Source organism: Notolepis coatsorum (genome assembly GCF_963971535.1).
Source record: "Notolepis coatsorum genome assembly, chromosome: 12".
NCBI lineage: Eukaryota > Metazoa > Chordata > Actinopteri > Aulopiformes > Paralepididae > Notolepis > Notolepis coatsorum.
The window spans coordinates 52,949,183-52,968,491 of NC_140176.1; the positions used below are offsets into that span (position 1 = coordinate 52,949,183).

A 19,309-nucleotide genomic window follows, 5' to 3' on the forward strand; every position below is an offset into this window, starting at 1 on the left:
GGCAACAGGTCACTAAACCATAGAACGTTTGTCTCCTTTTTGGAAGAGATGGACACTGATTATGGCGACTTGCAGCTACACACAGAAATCCGATGGCTGAGCCGTCGGAAAGTACAGGAGCGACATTGAAACACTGCAAATGCAATTCAATGATCGGTTTGAAGATTTCAATGGCATGCCGTCACGGATAGCGCTGTTTGCCGGCCCCCTCACCGCTACGGTGTCAGAGCAGCCCCCACCGTTGCAGCTTGAACTGTGCAAGCTACAGTCGGATCCTTTTTTTCAAGCAAAGAGAAATGAGAGGGGAATTTCGTTTTGGAAACTGCTACCTGAGCCCCGCTTCCCACTCCTCAGGGACTTTGCCCTCTCTATGTTTGGGAGCACATACATATGTGAGAGCAATTTCTCAAACATGAAGCACATCAAGTCAAAGGAGAGAAACAGGCTGTCGGATGAAACATTATTTCATCTGATGCAGATTGCATGCACAAACATTGAAGTTGACATTCCTGCTATTGTGCGCCAACAAGAGAGACAACAAGTGTCTCATTAAAGACAGGGGGGAGGAGGAGATGATGAAGAGGTGTAGAGGGGGGGAAGGAGATGATGAAGAGGTGTAGAGAGGGGGGAAGAGATGATGAAGAGATGTAGAGAGGGGGGGGGGGATGATGGAGAGGTGTAGAGAGGGGACCATTATTATTATTATTATTATTATTATTATTATTATTATTATTATTATTATTATTATTATTATTATTATTATTATTATTATTATTATTATTATTATTATTATTATTATTATTATTATTATTATTATTATTATTATTATTATTATTATTATTATAACCATTATTGACCCACTGTGGGGCGAGGGTGAATGTCATGCCAGTTTGATAAAGGGTCAATGGGAGGCATGTAGTATTGCACTTTACTTTACTTGCACTTTACTTGTTTACTTTTGTAGTGTTCAGATAACACTAATAACACAAACACAAAGCAGCATTCCTGCTGCATTTCACTACAACAGTAAATCAAAAGTGCAATAATAAATGATTTTGTTAAATGTATACACTTTTATCCTGCTACTAAACAAAACATTCTTGAGTGCTTCATATCCATAACATGCATTTCAGTGTTATAATGTTTTGTTTAGTAGCAGGATAAAAGTTTATACATTTAACAAAATCATTTATTATTGCACTTTTGATTGACTGTTGTAGTGAAATGCAGCAGGAATGCTGCTTTGTGTTTGTTGAGCAGTGGGCTTTAAGTTCATACATTTATTTTATTAGAAGCCTTAATTATAATTGATAATTTTTGTATATATTTGGGGTTACACAGCAATACTTTTAAATTCAGCTGTTTATAAATTCATAAAGTTGAAATTGCATTACTAAATGCATTTGAAATGGAATAAAAACAAAGTTACAACAAATTATAATTGTTTATATACCTTGTGGCTATTTGAGTGATGGGGTACTACTGGCGGGACTGCCGATAAACAATGCGGCCCCCCAGATTGATTGTGGACATTTTGTGGCCCTCACCATATACAAAGTTGCCCACCCCTGGTCTATGTAATTAAGCTGTAATCATGTATTCTCACTTTTCCAACTTCACATTACTTTAAATTGTACTTAACTGTAAGAAATATGTATGCATATGAGCGTGACTGAATAAATAAATTACCATATAGCGATTTCACTTTAAGTAATTACAGCATTATTACACAGATAGGGAAACTGTGTGACTGTGAAGTATTAAAAAAAAAAAGGAAAAAGCACCCGTTCACACTTTTGAACGTTGCATGCATATCATTGCCTAAGAGCACAGATAACCAGGGTGCTAAGACGAGTAGTATTCACATTCCACATTCACAATGGACATTGAGGCAATAGAGATTATACTGTACAAGAATAACTATAGCCCTCAAAACCTTTCAAATCTTGGGCGGCTGGGTGGCGCAGCGGAGATTGCGCTCGTCACCAATGCGAGAGACTCCGGTCTCGAATCCGGGTGTCAGCATTGCCTCCGGCTTGTGCCAGCCGTCATACTAACTCGTTTGGCTGAATTAGCGGGAGGGAAGTCGATGGGGTGGTAATCTGGCGTTGTGGACAGCGACTCCTACAGGTCAGGGCGCCTGCACAGCACGCGTTACACTTCACCAATGAGAGTCCACGCTGTCAGGTGAAAAGAGAGCCGCTGGCTGTCTCTGCATGTGTCGGAGGAAGCATGTGGTAGACCTCAGGGCTACCTTGACCGACCAGTAGGGGGCACATGCGCACAATGACCAGGTAGGGGAGGGGGGAATTGGCATAACGATTAAATTGGGATGGAGGAAAAAGCACAGAAAATCAGGCGGAGAAAAAGAGGATTAAAAGAAAATAATAAAAAGAAAAATTCAAATCAACTTTTTTCCTCTCCTCACACTATTTCGTTAACCTCCTTAAGACTATAAAATAAAACGATGCAGGGGAGGTAAGGAATGTATAGACATGCAACTCTGGGCTGCAATAAGATCACTAAAATGTTTCTTGGCAATGCTTTTTCTTAAGGTACCATTAGTAATTCCTATTGCTCTTTTTTTATTCAGTTGTCATTCACTCCAATTTTGGTGGGGAAGTAGGCACTTGTTTGCACTAGATAGCATTTTTCTTTGGTGATAAAAGTAAACTATGACTTATAGGCACAACCTCATCAAGACATCGCCAACATAATTGATCTACACTTCTTTCTCTATTAATAATTATCCTCCTAGTAAATACATTTTCTGTGCATTATAACAAAAAGGGGGCAAGGTTGAGGATTCGAGGGCCGAGCTTGGTGAAATTACAGAAGTGATCAAAATATTTCTTTGTACCCAATCCTTAAGAGATGCATCCCACGTAGCAGTTGTCAAATAATTTTGTGTTACGCCTTTCATCAGTACACCAGGGATTCCTTCATCCACAAAAGGCAATGACAATTTTAAATTAACTGAGGTAAACGTTCTGAAACGCAGAATTAAATATTTCAAGTGTTGCGTCACTCACAGCCTATAGGGTGATGATCAATGTAATTTGTGCAATTAAGAACGAGTGGTTAAAAAATAATGAAAAAAAAAACATTAGTGTGGAAGAAAAAAGTCATCAGAAAAAAGATTTCATAGTCTAAAAATATGAATAGGGATGGCAACATATTAAGTCACAGGGCCAGTTCTTAAAATATATCTTATAGAATTTGTGGTAAAAATGTAAGCATACAAGAATTTTTTTTAATAAAATAAAGGGAGTCATGGGTGTGACATCACACTGCCACACATTACCCAAGAAGATGGGCTAATATGTATGGATTTGGGTGCAGTAAGATGGCATATTCCCACCTAAACCTTAACCGTTATAAAATGTAATTCAGCACAGCTGTTTGCGACATCATACACCTCAAACTCTACAATGCATTTACTTTTGTATTATTATTATTATTAGTAGTAGCATTTTCTTTTAAATATCTAGGGCTAGTTTAGTTCTAAATTAAAACTATCCATGTTACACACAATGTAATGTGGTCAAAGTCAGAGACGGAGACTGTACAATAATTATTTGGAGTGTGATGAAAAGTTGACCTAAAAATGGAATATGGAGTGCCACCTTACTACTTCTGACACAGGACCACGAATAGTTTCTTCCCCTCAGCTGTCGGACTTCTGAATCAAAACTCTACTTAGCCCACTGCACCTCACTATATACCTGTGTATATAGCCATAACTTATGTAGACTTTATTTGAATGATTATTTTAATTATTATTTTGTATTCTCACCATTGCACATTGTGCCATTGCACCTTACTGTACAGTTTTATTTATATGCGTCTTATATTGCAACTGACTATTGATTGTCACATCCTGGTTAGACGTACACAATCTCCTTGTACTGTCTTGTACTGTGTAATGACAATAAAGTGAATCTAATCTAATCTAAAGATCTGTAGGAAAGCAACAGTTGCAATTAGAGGATCAAGAAAAGAGGGTGGGGTCTAACATAGGGCCATTAAATGCAAAAAGAAAATCAGAAATGTGTATGTACATAAGCAGTCACTGCTGCTCTCTTTTGCCACTATAAAATACAGCACCTCTCTCTAATTCTTTTGGCCAAACTTTTACTTTCATTTTTCTCTTTGCTGTCCTCCATTTTCCTCGCTCGGATCTCTCTCATCAGGTCAAAGAATACCTGTGGAAAAAAGAAAACCACACATCAAGTGTTCAATATTGACAAATGGTTTCATGATGCCATGTGTCTGACAACTACGTAAGTTAACTCTTAACACATTGTCTGCCACGCAGTATGCCCATCCTTATGCCCAGTCTGCAAGTGCTGTAACCCTATGGAGATGTTTACCTTCTTTGCAGGGCTATAACTTTTTAAATACTATAGCTATATCGACATTACTATGGCCCATTCAACATCCGGTATCTATCGTTCCGGATGTGAGAACGTTATATTTTTTCATTCATACATTGTTGTGTTAATACCGTCGAGAATATAAGTATGTTTTTAAGGTTTTCTGCAGTAATTCCTAAAACGCGAGTTATAGGCCCTGACGCATATGATAGATTATCGATTGGCGTTTCTTTCCTATACACGCTATATTAAAAAATTCAAATGTATATGATCGGTATACATTATGCTTCATCATGCGTGAAGGAAAGGGGGGGGGGGGGTGTTTATAATTCCTTGATCGTCAGTAACGGCTTGATCAGATCAGATGGATTGCCGTGAAATGAATAAACAATCGGGCTGAAAATAACGTTATATTCCTCTTACCGTTCGCAGATGTGACTGGAGGAAAAATATTCCAATTATTTGACGTCGATCTGCTAGATCCATTTCCCGTTTGTATGACGCAATAAACGCCGAAATCATATTGATTATTGCGTTTCGAAAGCGATCCCATGCACTTGAGTGTGTATCTAGACCCACGTTACAAGATATTACTGCCGGAGGAATTTCCTGGATGCACCGAGCGTCACTTCCGGTTTGGCTTGGAGTGTAACTCGCCTGACATCCACCAGGCGGCGGCAATATCAGACAGGGTCCAGCTGCAGTCCCGGAGGGAGGCTGGATGAATTATGAATGCCATGGCGAAAAAATTTAATATTGATCCCAAAAACGAGTTAACTCGTTTCTGGCGCACAACGCATGGCGGGCAATAACGAGTATACTCGCTTTTGGCGTCCAATGTGTTAAAGGAGCAATAGGCGGCCGTTGATTTTGGGCCAAACTTAGAAATATAACACCCTTCCCAATCGGAACGCACCGGGCTGCCTCCAAAGCTCGCTCATTGCAATCATTTGACTTGGTCGTTCATTTGATTGTTGTTGTTTTAGCTCCTGCCCATAATCAGAACATCAAATATTTAAAAAAAAATTTAGTACGATCGATTACGGTCGAGGTATAATGAAAAATCTAAAATGTTGGTCCTTTAAGCCAATCAGACTTACCTTATCGACATTGGCACGGGTTTTAGCAGAAGTTTCCACATAACACACGCCCCACTGCTCCGCTCGTGCCTTCGCCTCGTCTGCGCTGATCTGCCGCCGGTCCTCCAAGTCTGACTTGTTGCCCACCAGGAGGAAGGGGACGTTCTCATCCTCCTTTACTCGTAGAATCTGTTCCCTGCAAAAACACAAAATATTCAACCGCCATCATCAACTATACCACCAATGTGAACATTAACCAAGGTTGACAACACTACTAGAAACAAGATTTGGTGAGCGCCTGGAACCACTGTTCACTCTACCGGGGTGCTTTTTCCAGCTCCGGTCCATAGCCAGGATTAAGGCCATTCTCTCACCCTCAGACCTGGAAAGAGTAATTCACGCCTTCATATCCTCACGCTTAGACTACTGTAACTCCCTGTACCTGGGGCTAAATAAATCCACCATAGCCCATCTACAACTCCCACAAAACGCTGCCGCTAGACTGCTCACAGGTACCCGGAAGAGAGCTCACATCACCCCTGTACTTGCCTCCCTCCACTGGCTCCCGGGGCGCTTTAGAATAGACTTCAAGGTCCTTTTATTGGTTTACAAAGCCCTAAATGGTAAGGCCCCTGCTTACCTAGCAGACCTTCTCACCCCCTATACCAACGCCAGGGCAACTTCAAGTCTAGGGGGGCACATGCTTTTGCGGTCGCAGCCCCTGACCTCTGGAACAGCATCCCCATGTCCATTAAATCTGCCCCCTCCATCGAGTCTTTTAAATCAAAACTCAAAAGTTTAAACCCACCTATATCGCCTGGCCTTCCCTGACTCACTTTGACTCTTGCCTTACTTGTTGACGTGTTGTTCTGTTTTTCCTTTGTCTATCCGTTGATTGTTTTTTTTTCTGTTTATTTTATACTTTTCTTTGTTCTTAGCTTAGCTATGTGAAGCACTTTGGTTGACAAGCGTTGTGTTTAAACGTGCTATATAAATACATTTGATTGATTGATTGATTGAAGGTCTTTGTTACTGGTGTAGAATGTACTGGGGCATATCAGACCACTTTCAGGAATATTTTCTAATGGAAGCTAGGAAACCAGAGCAAAATAAAAAGGGGAACTATGCCCAATAGGGTTGCACAATACACCGATACTAGATAAGTATTGTGATACCTAGCCGTTAAAAATTGTCCTATACTCCATTTTATTAGTATCGTTACTTTTAGAATAATAGCCTGATGCCGTATTTTCTATGAGTAGAGTGGGTGCGTGACCGGAGCTGTGTGTGTGCGTGCGTGAGCACAGGCTTTGCATAGTGGGCGTGTCAACAGTGTCAGCTGAACACTCACCAAAGCAGTTTTCCTCATTGTCTGTTGTGATTCTGTCTAAAGCCAGGACTCCACAGTGCAAGTGTTTTGCTCGCATATAAATCAATAAAATTTACTATTTTATAAAGAATGTTCCATGTTCTGTTCTAATATTATATTCCATAACTTTTCCTGATGTTTTAGGTTTTTGCTGTGGTATAATTTTAGAATTGGTATTGTGATACTGGTATTGAAGTAAATATGTTGGTATCGTGACAACACGAATGCCCAATGTAAGAATTCATACATGTTATTCCTATGGTCTAAAAAAGTACAAAAAGTGAACACAAACAACTCCATGCCAAACACAAAAGCTTGTGTGTAAAAACTAAAATCTTCAGTTTCACTAGTCACCTGCCAATCAGTCCCATCTGTTCTTAAAAACTGTTCTTTATGCCGCTTTACCTGAAGTCCAACGTCGCTGCAAACGACTCCAGTTCTGTAATGGAGAAGACACAGAGGAAGCCCTCGCCACTGCGGAAGTAGTTGTCCCTGATGGCCGCGTAGTCCTCCTGTCCTGCTGTGTCGAGGATGTCTATCTGCACCTCCTCTCCGTCGAGCACCACTTTCTTCCTGTAGCTGTCTGCTTTGGTGGGCTCGTAGTCCTCCACAAACTGAGAGGGAAACAACGAGACAGTCAGGGATGTGAGAGTGACAAATTCAGGCAAGCTAATTGTGAAGAGATGATAGTGCCTATATTTGAAAAAGGCGGGTCAACTTGGTCACCCTTTCATTTTGCAAAGACAAAAATTAGGAACAATTATATACAATCTCTCCCCCCCTCTCTCTCTCTCTCTCTCTCTCTCTCTCTCACACACACATACACACTTGCTCACTACATCATTAGGGCTGTCACTGTCCCTAAGAACATCATTCAACTATGAAAAGGTCGAATTCAAATGAATTTTAAATATTAATGATAAAAATTACATATTATTACAGCATAAAATGGAGGTGTAAACTGCTTACAATTAACAAGTTCATTGTGTGTTGCCTTTTCCATTATGGGTAACACCAATAGGACAGTATCATTAGGCATTGGGCTGTGCTTTGTAAGACCCATTGGCTCACATTGCAGGCAAATTTGTCCAAAATCCCGATAAGGCAGTTTGGTATAAAAATAAAAATTATATTGAAATTTGTTTCCGACAGCCCTACACAATTACATACTGTAAACTCTCTCTCCCTCCCTCCCTCCCTCTCTCACAAACACGCCTGCTCAACTCATTAACTCTCACACCTGCTCACCTCATTATTAACTCTCACACACATGCTCACCTCATTATTAACTCTCTCTCACACACGTGCTCACCTCATTATTAACGCTCTCATACACCTGCTCACCTCATTATTAACTCTCACACATGCTCACCTCATTATTAACTCTCTCTCACACACGTGCTCACCTCATTATTAATGCTCTCATACACCTGCTCACCTCATTATTAACACCAGCAGGGGGCGCACGATTTAGCACTTGAGTGCCAGCGCTGTAGTCAATGAGAGGGTGAGCACATTTGCGAACGCATAAACTATATCTTAAATTATGGCTATGTGTCTAATACGCCCGTCGCTTATCAATGACTTGTTTGCAGTCAACATTGTCGAAACGGATTGTTTTTTTAATCTGTACATTTCCGTTTTATACCATTTTGAAAAACGCTCGTTTTTTTAAACGTCCAGAAAAAAAAATTCTGCAGGAATCGCTCTTTAGTGGAATACACAAAACACGTTGTAATTTTTCGGCCTATTTATTAATCGTTTTCAAATAAACGCTAGATTATCGATAGTATATGTGTACTTATGCACGCTAGAGAAGCGGGCTGAAAAATCGATTATCCATTTCCTGATCAGCACACACACACGCACACACATATGGGACACGCTGAGATATAGGTTAAAAAAACTCTGATTACCCCAAGACTGGTAAAATTGATTCCTTACCTCAGATCAGATGTTCTCCAAAAAGATTATTCCAATTCCTGATCGCCATTCCAAATATCGATCGCGTTTATTGATCCAACGCTGGGTACTGGAAACACATATTCCACACTGTTCTGAGGGTGGGCAATGAATGGGATCGTCTCCGGTTACATGCCTGATAAGTAAAATGTGGATTCCGGAGTCTTTTTTTCCCATCCATTTCATTCAGTCCAATCCAATGGGTGCAATACCATCAGGAGAGACGATAGGGGGCAGTATTTTCCCTGTTTGAGCTCAAAGCCAGTCCCAATGGTAACGTGTGGCTAGATTGATGAAAAATGAATAGAAATCACCAATAAAAAAATGAATGGAAATCACCAATAAAAAGAATAACGATTAAAAACGAGATTTCTCGTCCTTGGCACTCAACGCATGGCATGAAATAACAAGATGTCTCGTGGCTGGCACTGAATGTGTTAACTCTCTCTCACACACATGCTCACCTCATTATTAACTCTCATACACCTGCTCACCTCATTATTAACTCTCTCATACACATGCTCACCTCATTATTAACTCTCTCATACACATGCTCACCTCATTATTAACTCTCATACACATGCTCACCTCATTATTAACTCTCTCATACACATGCTCACCTCATTATTAACTCTCTCATACACATGCTCACCTCATTATTAACTCTCTCATACACCTGCTCACCTCATTATTAAATCTCTCTCATACACATGCTCACCTCATTAACTCTCTCATACACCTGCTCACCTCGTTATTAACTCTCTCATACACATGCTCACGTCATTATTAACTCTCTCATACACCTGCTCATCTCATTATTATTTTTTTTTGTCCACTTTTTCTCCCCATTTTCTATTTTTCTCCCATCCCAATTTTGTATATCCAATTCTTCCCTCCCCTGTCTTGACGTTGCTAGACTATGCCTCCCACAGGTCGGTTGTAGTGAGGACAGAAGCCTTGCATCACGTGTCCCCTCCGGTACACGAGGAGGCAGCCTGTCGCATCTTTTCACTGCAGCAGCTCGAACTCTCAGTGGCAAGGAGTAACGCGTGGGAGGCTCATGCTGCCCCCGTCACTTCCTGCTTCCGTCGCACCGGCGTCACCAAACCGACCTGTAGGAGTCGCTGTCCACAATGTCAAATCCCCACCCACCGACTTTCCCACCCTCTAACACTTGCCAATTGTGTTAGTATGAACGACCGGCCAGCCGGTAGCAACACCGAGAGCTGGGCTCGAACCCAGCGTATCCTGCGTTAGAGGCGAGCGCCTTGCCCACTGCGCCAATCAGCCGCCCCTGCTCACCTCATTATTAACTCTCTCATACACGTGCTCACCTCATTATTACCTCTCATACACCTGCTCACCTCATTATTAACTGTAGCGGCCTCTGCTTGGGTCCGCTTCTAGTGGTAGTCGGGGACGTGATTCCGTACGTGCTCCATCCAAATAATAGTCTCCACACCTTGAGTTCCGTTATCAGATACCACAGATATCCGATTTATTTAGAATATATATGGGTTACATGGGAGAGGTGATCAAAGCGAGCCTATTGTTCCTATAATGGTTCAAAGACTATCTAAAGCGTTCTAAAGCGATCAGAAGCGGTCAGAAAATTGTATGCTTTCCCCGTGGCTACACCACCCAGCTGATTCCTATCACCCATTTATGATCTCCGCCGCGCTGTGGCTGGCTCGCCTGACTCTCTCACACACCTGCTCACCTCGTTATTAACTCTCCCACACCTGCTCACCTCATCATACTCTCTCACACTTGCTCACCTCATTATTAACTCTCTCACACTTGCTCACCTCGTTATTAACTCTCACACCTAATCAGTGATCACCTCATCATACTCTCTCTCACACTTGCTCACCTCGTTATTAACTCTCTCACACACCTGCTCACCTCAATATTAACTCTCACACTTGCCACTCGTTATTACCTCTCTCACACCTGCTCACCTCATCATACTCGCTCTCACACACACCTGCTCACCTCATCATACTCGCTCTCACACACACCTGCTCACCTCATCATACTCTCTCACACACACCTGCTCACCTCATCATAAACAGTCTCTCACACACTTGCTAACCTCATTATTAACTCTGACACACCTGCTCACCTCATCATAAACTCTCTCACACACACACTTGCTCACCTCATCATCAACTCTCTCTCACACATACCTGCTCACCTCATCATCAACTCTCTCTCACACATACCTGCTCACCTCATCATCAACTCTCTCTCTCACACATACCTGCTCACCTCATCATACATAAACTGGAGGGTAAGGGCTGATTTTCCCACCCCTCCACTGCCGACCATGATCACTTTGTGGAGTGCAAGAGAGTTCTGTCCTTTTGGCTTTGCAGCAGCCATGGCTCTTACACACCAAGTGGTCCAAGTATGAGTGGATGAAGGAGGAGGAGAAAGAAGAGTGTCCAGCTGCAGTGAAGAGCAGAGCTTCTCCTGTGGGGATAAAACACAAGAATATTACTAGATATGCCAGTGATACACATTTCTCATAACGGATAGAAGCAGGCCTACTGTATTGCGTGGATCTGGCAATTGACCTATCTCAAGCCATGCCGTCTTTTCTTGATCCTCCAATCACAACTGTTACTTCGGGAAGCAACAGTTGTGATTGGAGGATCAAGAAAAGAGGGTGGGGTTTGAGATAAGTCAATTGGAGCACAGATCTGAGATGAGTACTTGTCAATATCAGCCATTCAGGCCAACTATAGCGTTGGTCAATTTAGAAAACGTACTACTACAGTCATGAATGCGTCATTTGTATCATTTTAAAAGCTTCACAAGTTTGGAATGTGTTGCCTTTTCTAAAGAGCCTATTATATTAAAGGACCATACCAGTCTTTATGACATGTGGGTTTCAAGTAATTATTGTCTTGATATAAAACAAGGCTCCCTTCTTTTTTCATAATCTTTTCCCATTACTGAAAAATGTGGTAATTATTTTCTGCCGATTCACCACTGCCATTGGCTTCCAGTGTATTTGAAAATGTGTCTTAAATACCATATAAACTGAGGAATGTCACCACATTTGACTAAAATGGAAAATAAATGCACCTCAGATGTTAGCACGGCATTTTAGTCAAATGTTGTGGATTTATGTCATCTTTATTTTATTTATATGGTGAATCTGCATAAAATAACATAGGGGTGGGACGGTTCACAAAATGGACGGTTCGGTTCGTATCACGGTTTTTGGGTCACGGTTTTGGGTTCGGTTCGATATACGTACATTTTTATTTAAAAGAAATTTAACACTCAAATCTAAACATGCTTCTCATATATATATATATATATATATCACTGATTCTTGAGAGTCGGGACAAAACACTTTTTAATATTATATTTTGAGAATGCACACTATATTGATTAGAGTTGTATATTCATGTGTAGATAAAGGTCTGAGCTATTTAACCATGTAAAGGTGCGGGCTCTACATAGAAAAACATTTTCAACAAATTCACATGTTTCCCTTTGAAACTTGATTTGTGTTAACTCCCGTCAGACACACAAAAAAGTATATAATTCTAATTATTCCAGTCCAACAAGAATCTAAAGTTCTGAAGTATGTTGTAATAGTGTTTAGTTACTCTGGTATGCAATCAAATATAATATATAAACCTCCGGTGTAATTTCACACTATTCTGAAAACCCAGATTTAGAAATATTTGCATTTTCAAACTTTGTTTTTAATTTTGATATGATAAAAAAAAGATCATTAAGTAAATAAGACAAGAGGATGAAGATTTGATGCTCCTTTATTACTTAAACAACATAAACTGAAGAAGGAATTTGTATTTTCCACAGAATTAACAAAAACAAACATCTGACGGTGTTGACAATGATCTGACGGTGTTGACGAGAAACTGACAGAGTTGACAAAATTGTATATGCATCTCTGATAAATGAACACATGCATTTTTTTAAAACAGATGGAAGTGACAATGATAAGAACTAATAACCCCTTGTCTTATACTGAACATTTTGTTAACTCAATTGTAATAACAACAAACTTTACATAGACTGTTTCCAACTATTACAAAATGCACTGTTTCCAACAACAAAAACAGTAATGGAGACCAGGGCCCTGTTTCATGTACGTGGTTCAACTAAGTCGATCAAGATGTCCATTATCCAGCTTCAGTTAACCCGATGTTCGAAGCCGGGATTTTCCTGTTTCACAAAGGTGGATTCAGTCTCGTTAACTCAAGCCAGACTTGCGAGTCAGGCTAAATGCGCGCGGCCGTTTTAGGTGAAAAGCCAGCACGTATCGATGGCAGAGATCCTGATTCTCAACGGCATTGATTGATTAATTGATTTAAGACTTTATTGACAGATTGCAATACGGCTCAATCGCCTCGCCGACAAGTTAAATGCGTTATCTATAGGCTAATTCTAAGTCCCTCATTACCTCAATCAATCAGATTATATTTCTTTAAACTTGCCTGCTGGATTGAATAATCAAATGAGATCTTGCTAGCGAAAATTATTAGTTAACTGTTATACAGAATTACGATACGGCTCTCTTACCCATTGATTGATGTATAGTCAATCTTTTACTTATCTTCTCTGTGGTGTAACGGGTTGTTCTTTTGACTTTCACACGGACGACCGGGGTTCAAGACCCTAGTCTTTTCCTTCTTTTTGCAATATAGGAATAATTCAATTTGGTGCACGTTGAGAGCTATATAAAGAATGACATCCTCAATGCATGTAGATTTATAATATTTTAACTTAAAACCAGGCTACTTTGGCGTATAATCATTAATATTATATTCAAAAAAATCATATTGGAAACACCGGGATTTGAACCCCGGTCGCTGGATTGGCAGGCTTGAGCACTACCGCTGGGCCACTGGGCCAGATGGGATAAATTCATTGTTTATACATTAATGAACGAGAGACCCGTGTTTAGAATATCCTTTGTTTTGAATGAAGTTTATCTCTTTATCCTCATTCATTAATGTGACGTCAACGGCTCATTCAATTTCTCAAATCCGTCAAACAGCGCATCTCATCAGACATCTTAATCCCAGTTACAATTAAAATAACCACATCATGTGTACATCGCACGAGCGAGCGCCACCGTCGCCACGGTATATATAACGTGCATTATTTAGGACAAAGTGAATTTAATATCAGCATTTTGGGTCTATTTTACATTTCAAAAGCCCCCTCTGGAAGAATGGAGCACAAAAACGTAATTCAGAATGGTATAATGCAGATCGTAGACTGTGGGAATAGTTTCAGGAAACGGGCTGTCACTTCTTTGCGGGGGCGTGGCGATAGTTCAGGCTAACTTGAACTTGAACTCTGCTTTCGAGCAGGCTCAAACTTTTGGATCTGTTGGCATGGTGATCTGGAAAATCCACGTATATGAAACCGGAAAGTCCGGCTAACCCAGTTATCCAGCTAAAGTTATCCGGCTAACTCAGTTATCCAGGTACATGAAACGGGGCCCTGGACCCCTTCTTCTCGTCCCTGTTTTCATCTACACAACTTCCTGATCTCCACGTTCTCACCCTGCACTTCTCCTCTTCATTTCCTTCTGCATTTCCGATTAGTTTCACTATGATGTCTTGAACTGGGCAGAAACGGAACCTTTTCTGTTGGACCATGGGGATGCAGAAATTCCACTTTTACATCTTATTGATCAGTATCCACATCGATGATCTTGGCTAGCCACCAGTGGTCGTCATATTAGGGCGGGCCATACTTTTGTGCAAACATGAATTTTAAAGAAATCTTAACATGAGGGGTGTCTAAAATATGTGTTTCTTGTGGGGAATTAAAATATAGGAAACATTTTCGGATATGATAACTCTAACTTACATCATTTTGGATTTCAAAATGGCAGATTTGACAATTGTTCACCCCTTCGCAGGGCCGGACTGGGGGAATTATTCAGATTTGAAAAGATATGGGAAATAATTTATAATGACAAAGTCATCATTAGCACTATCCATCTTCACACATCGTCACACGTGCAGAGTTCAGGATGAAATCCTGGACAGTCTGTGTTACACCCTGTATGAATGTTGGCTTTTTCTGAGGATGCTCCCTTTCTCTCATTAACTTATAGGTTAACCCAAAGTCTTTCATTTGTTGAAGAAGACGATACTTTTTAAGAATCGTGCCTGATGACACACTCAGTGCTGGTTTTTGGCGCCGTGGGCCAGGAGTTTGTTTGTTTGTCTTCAGCTCTCTTCTGAGGATGTGGTGGAATAGCAGGGCCTTTTGGATTTTCTGATTGCTTACTTTGCTTCCTGATAGCATATTCTTTGTTTCCGTGCCTGGAGAGTCCAGTGGTGATGTACAGTATTTGTAGCCTTTTTTCAGCACATTATTGTTTTTCTCAGGTTGTTTTGTTGCTTTGTTACATTTGTAATCTTCTCTTTTAAAGTTTGTATTTCTCTTGAATGCCTTTTTCGTGTTTTACTTTGTTTCTGTTCCTGTCTGAGAGACTCTCTGCGCTGTCTGGCATTGTTATCTAGAATATCCTGATCTGGGGGGGTGTTTGCCTCCAGCACCGCACCTTCACAGGACCTTTTCTATCTGCACCTTTTCTTGACCTCCAATATTTTCTCCGATACCTCTGTGCCCTGTCTCCCATCTTGTCTATTTCTATTACTTTTTTGTCTTGAACCCTCTTTTTCCACCTTTGTCTTTCCTGCTCTTGCATGACATGTTTGCTCTCTTCGTCACTGTGTAATTCTTCTCTTTCATTGGTACTCTATTTCTTCTCCTTCGCTCCTCAACTGACAATTTCTGTCTAGCCATGCTTTCCTATAATACAAAAGTCATGAAAATGTATTAGAATAAGACTATAAAATCAGGTGTCTATTTACTAAACATGATTGATTGATTGACGTTAAAGCTGCAGTGCGTAGTTTCTACAACTAGATGTTGCAAACATCTTCACACTGGCTTGTGCAGACAAAATCCATGTTCAGTGGAAGCAGTGGGAGAAAATTCAAGAAAATTCAAGAAGACATTCATTCCAATAATCCTAGGGTATATTACAACTAGTGCTGTCAATCGATTAAAATATATAATCGTGATTAATCGCATGATTGTCCATAGTTAACTCACGATTAATCATGAATTAATCGCATTTTTTTTAACATTTTTATCTACCTTAAACAGATATTTTTCAAGTTCCAAGTTTTAATAATCTTATCAACATGAGTCAACAAATGCTTGCTTTATGCAGCCATTTAACACAAAAGGATGACCCTCATGCATTGCAAATTTGCATCAAATTCAAAACAGAGTGATGCACAAAATAACTTAAAAGAAAATAATAATTTAAAACAATGAATAAAGTGTGCATGAAATAATAGGAGAAAGAAAACGTTAGGAACTTGTTACATTCACCCACACAAGGGCTGAGTAATCACACACCCCCCCGGCCCCCTCTCTCTCTCTCACACTCACCCGGCTCTCTTTCTCTCTTGCCCCTTCCTCATCTCTCTCACCCCCCTCTCTCTCTCTATATATATATATCTCACACACACACACTTCAGAAACAAACATAGTATCAATGAGAGCATCAATAATACACCTGAGTGAAGTCTAGTAATAAAAAAATAATAATAATCTTAAAAGTTAATCGTGAGTTAAAAAAAATAGTGGCGTTAATAGAATCGGGCGATAACGCGTTAATACCGTGTTAACTTTGACAGCCTTAATTACAACTGATAAGATTGTGACAACTGACTAGCAAAGAATTATCCTGTTGATCACTCCATACCATAATGTATTACACTATGGATGGAAAGTCAGAGAAAGGATGATGCAGCAATCTAGACAAGCATGAACCAGTCCTATATTAAGAATTATTATAAAGATATTAAGATGAAATCAAATCAAATCAAATTTATTTGTAAGGCCCGACAACACACGTTAATGTCCCCATGAGCCGTACACGTCTTCTTTAAACAAGTCAAGAAGAAACATAACAATAAGTCAAGAACAGAACAAGAACACCATAAGGTCCAACCAATTTAAAATAAATGCAAATAAATGAAAGAATGCAAGCACTCCCAGACATACCCCACGCGAAGGTAAGGAAAAACTCACTAAAACCTAACAAATATCCACAGTTTACCACCGTGCCCCTCTGCTCTGATGATCTAAGTAAACAGTATAATAACAAGAATAACTGTTTTCTTCAGTCTTGTATCTCTTCTGGGATATGAAAGGGCAACATGGAACTCCTTCCCCGCTCTATAAGAGGCAAGAGTGTAGATGTTCGGTAGTGAAAACTACACACTGCACCATATTTTACATCAATCAATCAATCAACGTAGACAAGTGATATATTTATATTTATTTATTAACACATGTGCTGGGAAAGTAAGACAATTATTCAATAAGCAGACCACAGCCTGCCCATGCTCTGATGCATGCTATTATATGCACACTTCTGTGCAGATAAAACTCTGAAATAACATTTAAATCCTTTACCATGTTCAAAAATAGTATAATAATAGCATATTATGAGGTTATTGATGGATTTGTCAACTCCATCAGCTTACACGTCAACTCCGTCAGACACACAATCTGATGGAGTTGACGTCTGACGGAGTTGACAAAAGGGCACACATTTTCCCTCCAAGCCTGTATTGTGCACTGCAGCTAGCTAGTTTTTTGGCAGTTGCTAGCCGTCTTAATAATCTCACTGAAACACTTGAATTCAATCCACTATTGTTTTTTTTTAAAGTATAATAACGGAGAGACGGTGTTGACATGTTCCAGCTGTGACCATCGGAATATTAATAATAATAATAACTTTATTTGTATAGCACTTTTCATACAGAGGTTGCAGTTCAAAGTGCTTCACAACAGTAAAAAATAGGCATAAGCGGGCATAAAAAGATAGACAGGTAGCAAGGTATGGCAAATCACAGTGTTTCACATTAGGATCTAGCATCCCAATAGGCTCTCCGCTTACAGTTTTCAGTAACACAAATAATAAAAATAGTTTAAAATGATTCAGTTTAAAAATAGTCTAAAAATTATAAAATAGAACAGACATAAAAAATACAGGCATGAGCGAGCATAGCAAGGTATGGTAAATCACAGTGTTTCACATTAGGATCTAGCATCCTAATAGGCTCTCTATTCAGTAATACAAATAATCACAGTGTTTCAGTAAGAAATAAAAAGTGCAATAACCGACCCATGAATTTGATAGGCAGGGTATGGTAAATCACAGTGTTTCACATTAGGATCTAGCATCCTAATAGGCTCTCTATTCAGTAATACATATAATAAAGTAGTTTAAAATGATTAAGTTTAAAAATAGTCTAAAAATTATAAAATAGAACGGACATACAACAACAGTAAAAAATGTAAATAGCAAGGTTACAGTAAAAAGTGTGAAAAATAGTTTAAAATGATTCAGTTTAAAAATAGTCATCAGTAAGAAGTAAAAAGTGTGATAACCGACACATGAATTTGATAGGCAGTGTAAAATAAGATAAAATTAGCATAGTAAAGTAGGCAGGGTAAGAATAGTGCAGGTAAGTCATTGAAATGCCTGAGCAAAGAGATAGGTTTTAAGCTGTCTTTTGAAGATGTCTAGCGAGTTGGCTTCCCTGATGTTTTGGGGTAGTTTGTTCCACAGTTTTGGGGCATAGTTGATAAAGGCTGCATTTGACTGTTTCTGGGAGCCTCTAGTAGTCCAGCAGCTGATGATCGCAGTGTTCTTGCTGGCGTGTAATTTATTAGAGTGTTGGTGATGTAGCTAGGTCCCTGTCCATTTAGAGCTTTGTATGTAAGGAGAAGGACCTTAAAGTCAATTCTAAATGTTACAGGAAGCCAGTGTAAAGCAGCTAAGACTGGACTAATGTGCTCTCTCCTTTTGGTTCTAGTTAGCAGTCGGGCTGCGGAGTTTTGGATTAGCTGAAGCCTCTCTGTGGTTTTCTTAGGGAGACCTGTGAAAAGTGCATTACAGTAGTCTAACCGGCTAGATATGAATGCATGAATTCGCTTATCAGCATCGTTCTGATTAATAAATGGTTGTACTTTTGCTATATTTCTGAGATGGAAGAACGATGTTTTCGTTACTTTGCTAATATGAGAATTGAAGTTTAGTTCTGAATCTATGATAACCCCGAGACTAGTGACCTCAGATTTGATCCAAGGGGTTAGTCCTCCTAGGTTCTTTATTAACGTTTATTTTTTAGTTTTGGGGCCGATAATTAGAATTTCAGTTTTGTTCTCATTTAGTTTCAGGAAGTTCTTACTCATCCATTTATTTATTGCCAGTAAGCAGTCTGTAATGGAGCTGATCGCTGTATCATTTGGTTCAGCAGATATGTACAGTTGTGTATCATCCGCATAGCTATGGAAATCTACATTATGTTCTCTGATGATATCACCCAGCGGTAACATGTAAAGGGAGAAGAGTAAAGGACCTAAGCAACTCCCTTGTGCAACTCCATAGTTGTTGTCGTATATATCAGACATGTGCTCTCCTA

The 19,309-nt window shown here is 39.7% G+C and overlaps 1 protein-coding gene across 1 annotated transcript in view; it reads right to left on the reverse strand.

The window, feature by feature from the left end:
• Nucleotides 1-3,276: 3,276 nt before the first annotated feature.
• The window catches only part of ralaa (v-ral simian leukemia viral oncogene homolog Aa (ras related)), a 32,718-nt gene continuing 16,685 nt past the window's right edge, over nucleotides 3,277-19,309 (reverse strand). The window contains exons 2-5 of the mRNA XM_084325721.1: nucleotides 11,058-11,261; nucleotides 7,230-7,438; nucleotides 5,477-5,651; nucleotides 3,277-4,205 (exon numbers count right to left, since the gene is read on the reverse strand). Of these exons, the coding sequence (XP_084181847.1) occupies nucleotides 4,092-4,205; nucleotides 5,477-5,651; nucleotides 7,230-7,438; nucleotides 11,058-11,171 (612 nt within the window). The 5' untranslated portion in view covers nucleotides 11,172-11,261 and the 3' untranslated portion in view covers nucleotides 3,277-4,091. The remainder of the gene's footprint in view (nucleotides 4,206-5,476; nucleotides 5,652-7,229; nucleotides 7,439-11,057; nucleotides 11,262-19,309) is intronic.